Below are 9,977 nucleotides of genomic sequence, written 5' to 3'. Positions count from 1 at the left end.
ACATCTGCAATTGTCCAATTATTTGCAATATCCTTGCTTGTAAGTATTTTTATTTAAGACACATTTTAAGGTGTATTTTACATTGTGATTAATCACTCTGCCGTTTGTTCTATAATGCTGCATAAACGCCTAAATATTGCTCTTCTGTACGTACTTCGTAAACAACGTCAATATGATAAACTAGACTGCTTTTATTTAAGGTTTTGTGTGCAGCGTAGAACCTTGTACTTATCAATTGTGCCATTACTGGCTTTCTGTTCACTCAAAATGTCCCAAAATAAATATTGATCCAACATATGGAATTGTGTTGTTTTGACTCAACAAATTTTTTATTTATTTTTTAATACTGCAATAATGCACAGAAACCCAAAATTTACTAGGAAACCCAAAAAGAGTGTATGGAATCACTGCTCTCAATTTTCAGCCTTGACGTATCGAGATATGCTCACTGTTTAGACATACTTGCTTTTTTGAAAGGACTTTTTAAAAGCCAACATTTATAATAAAACACAATTTAATTATTGTTTTGTCGTTGTCTTCGTTCAATTTGTAGGTATCGGGGTAGAGAATGATATAAAGTTGGTCTTTTAGTTTAAGCAGCTCTTTCTCTTTTACTTGTGCGATTAGAATTTTGAAACATGAGACAATCTTTACTTTCCCTAAATGGAGAAGCCCCCGTCCCTGCAGCTGTTCCAGGACAGATATGCTCTGTCACTTTTTTTTTTGTTAAAAATAGCACCATGACCATGTCATCCGAGCTTTGTGCAGGAGAAATGGCGGTGAACTGCCAGCCATTCATGCGTTTCCACGGTGTTCATGGTACAAATGTCCGTATTGATCCTTCAGGTACACAAGCTACCAGGGTAGAGAGTTTTGCAAATGGTATTTGTTTTAGTCAGGACCCACTGGAACCTGGGCAGATATTTTTGGTGGAGATTGAGGAAAAGGAGCTGGGATGGTGCGGTCATCTAAGAGTGGGCCTGATGGCCCGAGATCCCAGAACCTTAAACACAGTACCAGAATACTCTCTTCCAGACCTTGTGAATATGGGCGATACCTGGGTTTTTGCTATTACACGGAACCATAACAAAGTGGCTCAGGAGGATGGAGAAATCACCAGCAATGGAGCAGGAATTGGACTCTTGTCAGACCCCTACTTAAATGTGGGCAAGATTAAAATTCCTCGTGACAAGCTTGTGGCTCGAAGTCGACCAGGGCGCTTCAGTCACATCTTAGATGAATTATACAAATTAAATGTTCTACCACCGACGGCACGGAGAAGTAGGATTGGAGTGTTGTATGAACCCCAGTCAGATGGGACCCACCAAATGCACATAATCATCAACGGAGAAGACATGGGACCTAGTGCTCGTGGGATACCTGCCAACCAGCCCCTCTATGCTGTTGTTGACGTCTTCGCTTCCACCAAGAGTGTCCGTGTTATCCAGTTGGAATATGGATGTATGTATCACATTAATTTTAATTCTACAAAGCATTTTTTTGGTTAAAACAGGTTCACCGAGGGTAGGGTTGGGGACTTCCTTAGTTCTATAAGGGAACTGCAGAGGGCACAACTTAATAACTGCTCTTCATTCTCAGTTTTCTGCAGCCGACGTATCGGATTATCACAAGTAACCAGTAGGAGGGGCATAGATACATCTCATTTATTTACTATTTTAGGAAAGTGGTGGAGAAAGAGGGGACAGAGGGTGCATTTCAATTCCCAAAACTGCTTTATGACTTTATTTATTAAACGGGCTGACATTTAAACCCTTGTTCCTTAAGGTTCTAAAGAAGAATATTATCAATCCCTATTTTATTATGATTTGTTATGTAATTATTTAAATAGCTTTTAAATTAACAAGAATTCCTCCTCTAACCCTGAAAGCTTGCAGATGTTGGCCAGAGGGCAACAGTAGTAACGTATAATTGTAACAAAATTCGTAGTTATCGCTTTAAAGAGGCACTGTCATTTTAGGATCACCGAATAACCAACTAAAAGTTAGCCATTGGTGGTGCTAACCTTTTCTTTAAAAATCTGCATATTTTTATTTTCATGTTACAAACAAAGCATGTAAATTAGTTAACCCCATAAGTGTACACACAATGCATGTACCAGTGCGCATGTGCAGATGTCCTCGGTACACAACACGCCCAGGGCACCATAGAATGACTTCATTGCGCACACTCAGAAGGCCAGCAGAGAGACTAGGTGTAGAGCGTCATAGCGAAATGCTACACATACAGACTCAAGGCACCATGACCACTTTAAAATACAGAAGTAGTTATGGTGTTTGAAGTAAGCCTTTTAAAGCTTATACCTTACTTTATTTCAATATACACATAAGACAGCAGGCTATTTATTTTTTTTCAAATTCAGGTATTTGGGCTTTAAATTTTAAATTAACTTCCTGACAATGTTTGCTTCAATAAATAATAATAATCTCTGTATATAAAAGTCCAAAAATTAAACAATTTTAAATGTTAAAAAATATCTGTATTTAAAAGTAAAAAAATAAATTAATTAACAAATACAGACAGCGTGCTTATGGCATGCTTAAGACATTCAGCATTGCGTGCTTATTTTGTTCAGGATATTCCATGTCTTTCCTAATATAAAGTAAATATTGAAATGCAGAAAGAAAAGTCCTGCGCTCACTCCCATCACTGGGCGGCAGCAAATGACTACAGTACACATCAGATCCAATATATAGTAAAAACCAAAGAAAAACAAGTTACCTGCGCTCCCTCCTTAATCCCTATGTATTTTTAAACAAATGGAGGTTTTTTAGTTACCTCCAATGGCCATGAGAGGATGAGCCCACCTGCCAATGTCAAGGCAGACCCCCCTAGGTGGGTCCTAACTCTAACCACTCACCTTGCTTCCTTGAGCCTCTGGCAAAAATCTCTAATGAGACAGAAAGGCCGCCCATCCCATGTGTTCCCTATTAATCATGTATAGGGGTGTATATAAAAAATACCCCTTTATGTCTCATTAGAGATTTTTGCCAGAGTCTCAAGGAAGCAAGGTGAGTGGTTAGTGGTGCAGGTGAGAATTAATATATTTTTATAGCAGATACTACTGCACAATTTGTAAAACGTTAACTACATTTTGCTTTATGTTTTGTGCATTTGTTTGGTGAATGGGTTTCACGTTGTACATATGCTATTTATAGCATACTGGTGCTTTCCTTCTTTCCCATACCTCCCAAGATTCCCGAAAAAACAGAGACAGTCCTGATATAAGATCCCTGTCTCACAGTCCCAGGTTATTCCTCTTTGTAGGATCTCCCGAAATCATAGAGCAAGTATGACAATGAGTATGCTCAAGATAATATCTACAGCATGCATGAGTGTAGAGGGATGACGGGGCATTTTATTGCATCACTTGTCACAGCACTATCCATCTTCCAAAATGGCTTCATTAGCACAACAGAAAAAAAAAATGTTTAACTATTGAAAAGTTGTGTCACACTCGATTGAAATGTTGACTATAAAATAGTGCTGCATTCATTAAAGTTCAAAGGGATTTTTAGTCATGGAGGTTCACTAAGAAATGAAAAGTGACTTGAAAGGTAACCTAAAATGTTAGGCTAAAATAGTCAAACTGTAATTAAAAATATACAAAAATGTTGGCACTCAACTGACAATGGGTGCTGGTATCGAGGTAAACCACCAAGAAGTACATCTAAAGCAATAATATATCAACCAATGATACCACACTCTCTATAATTATCACACTACAAAAAGTTGAAATGTTTATAGATTTTTCATTTAAAGGAACACTACAGGGTCAAGAATGCATGTTTGTGTAAAACATGTTAGCTCTCTTGCCCCCTTTAAATGACTAGAAAACTCACCTTATTTCCAGCACCGCGCTGGTCCGTACATTGTGCAGCAATGACCTAGGAAGCACCTCTAGTAGCCGTCTGAGGAATGGATACTAGAGATGTTTCTAGTCCGTAAAAGCTGATCCGGATGGGTTTAAATACACTCATCCCTGAGGGTCAGCACTAATCGGCATGTATTAACTCTAAAATGACCATAGTTATCCAAGTAACAGAGCGATCAAATGAACCATAACTGATTTAAAAATAAAAATTAGTTAAACTGACCAACATGGTATTGACAAAAAAAAACAATTTGACGGAAAAATGTGAAGATCAGAAGGATCCCTGAATCCATCGTTGACATAAGTTTTTTTTTTTTGATAACCATGATTAAGATCTTCTTCCCATCTATCCCAAAAGATATGATGTCCCTTCATTGTTGTTACCCGGTAGTTAATCTTCTCAGCGTAATGACCATAGACCGGACTCGCTCAATTCCATTATTTTCGTCGAACCTGTGGATAGCGTCCAGTCGTTGTGGACAAAGTGGAAGTCCAAATATTTAAAGGCCTTTTCTAGGCTTCCTTATTTGAGAGACGCTCCATGAAACTAGTCATTCAAATCCTACGGAAACAGAATATTGTATGTTCGTGTAGCTTCCTATTCAAACTTGTGGTTGATCAATGAGGTGCCGCTCATATCGCACCTAAATGATAGATGCATTTCTTAAAGCTTTGGGAATAGAGAGCCTGGATGTCTCGCATATTGCCCAGGGAGTGAAAACATCAATTTATTCAATGCTGGCTGGTTCATTAGTCTCTTTACCACCCACAGGCGGCACAAAAAAAAATACAAACTACCTGCTAATTCTCCTCCTTTCAAGGTACACTTTGCTGTAAGTACTTCACCATATGCATAGTTTGCTGTATCTCCAGCTGATAAAGACAGAGGGAATCTCTGCTCTTTGGGATGGAGCTGGGGAGGATGGCAGGAAATGGCCCATGCCAAAGAGATCAGGCCGCACTAAATCCACCATGAAAAAAGACCACTCTAATCTGCCCAATGGTTATTTCTCATACATTTTTGAATTGTTTGATACTTGAAAATGCATTGACATCTGCATTGACAGCACACTTTTCTCTTTTATTAAAGGAACAATATTGGGTTAGGAATACAAATAAACACTATAGTGTTTGACTACCTGTTTAGGTGTCAGGCCACCCTCAGAATGGAGTTAAAAAGGATTTTATCTACCTTTTCTCCATTCCTGTGCCGGTTTTGCCATGGATGGCTCCATCTATATGGCTGAGATCATCAATATTGATGATCTCAGCCAATCCAATGCTTTACCATTGGAAGGCATTGAGAGGCTATTGTGCATGCGCTGCAAAATGCCGCACTGTGCCATTCAGCATCTTCTCACTGACATGCATTGAATCACGCTGAAGACGCTGAATGTAGTTCCTGCAAAGATTGCAATACCTAAACCTGGAAGTCCCTTCTAGTGGCTGTCTGAGTGACAGCCACTAGAGGTTTAGTTATGCAGAAATGTAAACACTTCCTTTTCTCCTAAAAGGCAATGTTTACATTGATGAGCCTGCAGTGACAGGCTATAGTAAAAAAAATTTTAAATTCCCTTTGTATTCATGTCACTTATCCCTTTAGTGAATAACCCAGTTTGAATCATTTTAGAATTTTTTACTGTGAAGAAAATAAACTTTTAATTCGTCCATTCTTTATTTTTTTTTTTAATTTTATATTTTTATTGTGCAGGTAGGTACATGGTATTTCCATACGCCACAACAGCGTTCATATAGATATGCATACAGAATTATTTGTGGCATTAGTATGTGCACATTCTATTTTTTTAGGTATAAACAAAGTCGAGTCGAGTCAAAATATAAATGGGACATTGTAGCTTAATTCCTGTTTCTATCTAACAAACAGTTTTTAATGAGTTTGCACCTAGCTTGACACACTAAAGGTACTATATCTGCTTAAACCTTAGCTGTTCTTTTCTTAAATGTTTGCATATAACAGTTCCTGATTTTTAGCTTTTGAGAGGAAATATAAACCGTAGGTAAACGTAGCTTTGCACATAGCTTGACATATTAAAAGTGTTAGATCTGTATGTTTGGTATAACATCCTATTCATCAGCTCATGTATGTATATGCTAAGTGAGAGATATAGCCTATTCATTAACATGAATGAAGTATACTTGTATCCCCTTACAAAAATCAAGATGAGAGAACATGTGCATATTAAGCAGGCTAAACAGTGTCATTAACAGTAGCGCATTTTTAGTTTATGCTTACAACTTGGCTTATAAGGCTTATAAGCTGAATGTTGCAGGATTAAGATATTTAATGCTATACTCTCTGTGTGGTCAGTAATTAAAACAAGATAGAGGATCGCCTGTAGGCCAGGTCTAGACATTTTTAGATAAACTAAAAAGTTGAGCGAGTTTGTCACCCAGGTTGATCAGTGGTAAGACGTCAGCATCAAGGTTTTTCAGATGGGGGCAGTCTTTTTTTTACCCGATGCTTGCTCTGCTGTGTCTTGTTAGCAGGGGGCAAGTGTCCTTCCGAGCAGGCATCAGAGCAAGATGTGTCCATGCTTTATTTTGTGGATCTCGCTGGAATTTCCAGTGTTGCCGCTGTATTTTATTATGCTTGCCTCCCCTTATCCTCCACCGGCTGGTGTCTGCCTTGATCGGGAGCCGGGTGTCCTGCCGCTTACCGGTCCGTCCCGGTGCAGGCCGGGTTGTAGGTGGTTGCCGGATGAGTCTTCCAGCAGAGGTGTCTTGCTTGGTTGCTTTCACTTCAGGCGAGTATGTTCGTTTCTTTGTGTGGCGGCCGTTCAGTGCAGCCGTTGTATCTCGCTCTCTTGAATCGCTTGTGTAGCTCAACTTTGTTTTGCGTGGCTGCAAGGTTTGGAGCTGGTTTCGCCGTCTCTCCGTGCAGCATGACCGAGAGGTTTGAGCCGCCTTGTTGGCTGTGAGCGGGAGATGGGAGCAGATCTTCCCTTTGCCGTCTGCACACATGGCGTCCGCCATTTTAGGTGTGGCGGGCGGGCCGTGTCGCGGTCAGGGCCACAGGGTGAGGACCGGGATCACCCCCCCAGTCCAGAGGGGGGGGGGGAATGGAGCCGGATCTGCGCCGATCTGCACCGTGGGTTCCGTGGCGCAGGATAGTGGGGCAGCGGCTGTCCCTACTCACCGCAGGAGAAGGCCCTGGTTGGGGCAACATGTTCTTCTCCCCCGGAGGACTGAAGCACGGTGAGCCAGCCTCTCTCCGGGTCCAGCAGTCTCTCAGCTCCGGGTATCTGCTCTGGCGGACTGATTTTAGGCGGTGATACCTGGTTTTAGAGAGTAAATTTCAGTGAATTGCAGGAGCTGCTCAGGCTTGAGGCCGTCCAGCTCGGCGGTCCGACCCCGCCCCCATTCTTTATTTTTATGTTTTATTTGTGCGGTAGATTAAACTACCGAACACCGACCAGGAGAGCGCCATTCGGTAGTTTTGTTCCCACGAAGAAGGGGAACAATCGCGCCTATGAGCCAGGGGGCTCCGTTCATGCTTTCATTCATTTATTTGACATTATCGAAATAGACCGTCCGCACATACTGAATTCATGGAACTGTTTTGGGCAGGAGCCTCGTGAGCGGTCGGTAAAATAAAACTTCCATACTTTTCGAAAACCCCTTAACCGATCTGGGTGATTTTTGAATAGGTTGGTCATCCAGATCAAGGCTATCAGGGGATATGTCATTTATGGGGATACCATGTGTTTTAGGGTACATTCCAAGTTTTGGGGGAAATATGATTTTTCTGTCTGGAGATAATTGGGTTATCCCTTAGCTTACCTAATTATCTCACAGGCATGGTACCATAAATACCAGCGTTCGTAACACTGACCATTTGCATTTTAATGAATAACCCAATGTGGGATTCATTAGACTACATGTATGTAGAGAGTGGCTGATACAGCAAAGTATCCTACACTATATACAAATGAGTCATTAGATGTGTACTCTGCACACTAACCTGTAGTCTCAGTGGCACTCTAATGACACTGCATTTTACTTAATATAATGACATCTTGATTGCTAATGACTTGTCATTTTTTTTGTCAGAGTCTCCAGAAAACCTACAATTGAAAGTGTTTTTTCTCTCTCAATATTGCACTTGCAGATTTCCCAATAACTCTGTACACCGGATGGAAGGGACGGGACCATAGAATTACCTAATGGCCTGAAGTCCGGGTCGGTTTTTTTCTTTTTGCCCCGGCATACAGCAGTCCTTAGCCACAAAACGATGCACTTTTCCCCCATAGTTACATGCTAGTGATTGCATGTATTTCCAAATTTATTTCAAACAATAGAACTTGGGAGTGAATGGGGTTAAATATGTCACAGCCAGGAACTCTTGTCAACTCTTGTTTTTTTTTTTAATACATGATGTTTACGATGCAATCTATACTTACTTATTCCTTTCTCTTGTTTCAGTTCCCTCCCTGCAGACCCTGTGCCGCCTCATCATTCAGAAACACGTGGTCCACCGACTGGCCATTGACTGGCTGGAACTGCCACAACTGCTGAAGAATTTTTGCAAGTATGAATGAGATCTGTAGCGTAACCAAAGACCGCTGGAGGACCAAGCAGCACGTTGTGCTCCATCCTTTGACTCAATAGTGGATCAGGCAAAGACGCAACAACGATGTGAACTGCAGTCCGTGCGTCAAAGGGCATATGAGGAAATTCAAGCAACAGACTGTGTTCTGATGTTTTTCGACATGTCCCAGAAATCCTGGGGCAAACTGAGTAACGTTACCAGTATGTTGTGTTTACGGTTGTTCAATATAAAAATTCAGAAATAATGCCTATAAAACACACTGTGAAAATAAATGCCATACATGGAAATGAAATGCCTAAAGTATAGTATCCTAAACATCAAAGTCTATGTACAACAATCACACTACATATTCAGGCTTCCACAAACTCTGGCCCTCCAGATGTTGCTGAACCACAACTCCCATGATTCTCAGCCTATCTATTTCACTCATGGAATCATGGGAGTTGTAGTTCAGCAACATATGGAGGGCCAGAGTTTGGGGAAGCCTGCAGTAATTAAAGGAACACCATAGGGTCAGGAACACGAACAATTATTCCTGACCCTAAAGCGTTAAAACAACCATCTAGTATGATTATGTAGAATATGTATTTAGCCATGCTTAAATAAAGAATTTTTAAAAAATTAATGAATTTCAATATTTTCCAGTCTATATAAGGTGTCCAGGCACCCCAGTCCAAATTTCTCTACTAAAACATGAAGTTAAAAATGTCTGTCATTAATTTAGTGGCGTATAGTGCATAAAATGTTGAGATGAACATGATATGAATTCATTATGTCCATGGCAAATCACTAAAACAGGAAAGGCCATGCTGAGTTGGGAAAATAGAATGTTCCCCATACCTTTTAAGTGTCCCTATTTAGGAGGTACAGTCCCTATGTTGGATCCAAATCCTTCTGTCCCTCTTTTCTAGAAGCTCCATATTGTTGGTGTGTTTGAGTGTATAACAGAGCTCCACAGCAATAATACTCCCAGTAATGTGTCTTTAAACTACAATAAATGCATTTAGAAATCAGTCTGTGTAAATACGATACATTGTTCTCGTTCTGAATTACATTTTAGTTGCATGTCCATCAAGTTCAGACTTCCTCACATCCAAATGAAGGCATTTTATCACAACCAAATAGCCAACTAACTGCTAGTTATTATTTGTGCTAATTGTTTTTTAATCCTTATTGTAACTTACATGCATTGCCCGGCACATAAGGCATAGCATGCAAATTAATTAACCCCTTCAGTGCTCAACACACAGTCCATGAGTGCATGCATACAGCACCACTGCGCACGTGCTTGTAAAGAATTTTCTATAGATAAACATGAGTGTGCTCAACCCGTAATGAGATGACAGTCTCCGCTGCATTTTTTTTTTGCCTACCTCCACTGATTTAATTACCCCCCAAAATAACTTGCAATAGAATTTACTGAGGTGAAAAAACAAGGAGAATTAATCTTTTTCGGGAAGTGACAGTTCTGCTTTAATCTGGCTGTGGTTATATTTTAAGTACATTGAACTGTTT

General features: G+C 40.3%; 1 protein-coding gene across 1 annotated transcript; it reads left to right on the top strand.

Moving 5' to 3' along the window:
* The first annotated feature begins 744 nt into the window (after positions 1-744).
* On the top strand, positions 745-8,805 carry NEURL2 (neuralized E3 ubiquitin protein ligase 2). The gene is made up of 2 exons (XM_063425491.1): positions 745-1,461; positions 8,336-8,805. Exons 1-2 carry the CDS (start codon positions 747-749, stop codon positions 8,449-8,451), a joined length of 831 nt encoding a protein of 276 aa, XP_063281561.1. The 5' UTR covers positions 745-746; the 3' UTR covers positions 8,452-8,805.
* The last annotated feature ends 1,172 nt before the right edge of the window (positions 8,806-9,977 follow it).

This window comes from Pelobates fuscus, chromosome 6 (assembly GCF_036172605.1).
Source record: "Pelobates fuscus isolate aPelFus1 chromosome 6, aPelFus1.pri, whole genome shotgun sequence".
Lineage (NCBI taxonomy): Eukaryota > Metazoa > Chordata > Amphibia > Anura > Pelobatidae > Pelobates > Pelobates fuscus.
The sequence above is the reverse complement of the archived record's forward strand: the minus strand, read 5'-3'. Positions and strand labels throughout refer to the sequence as shown.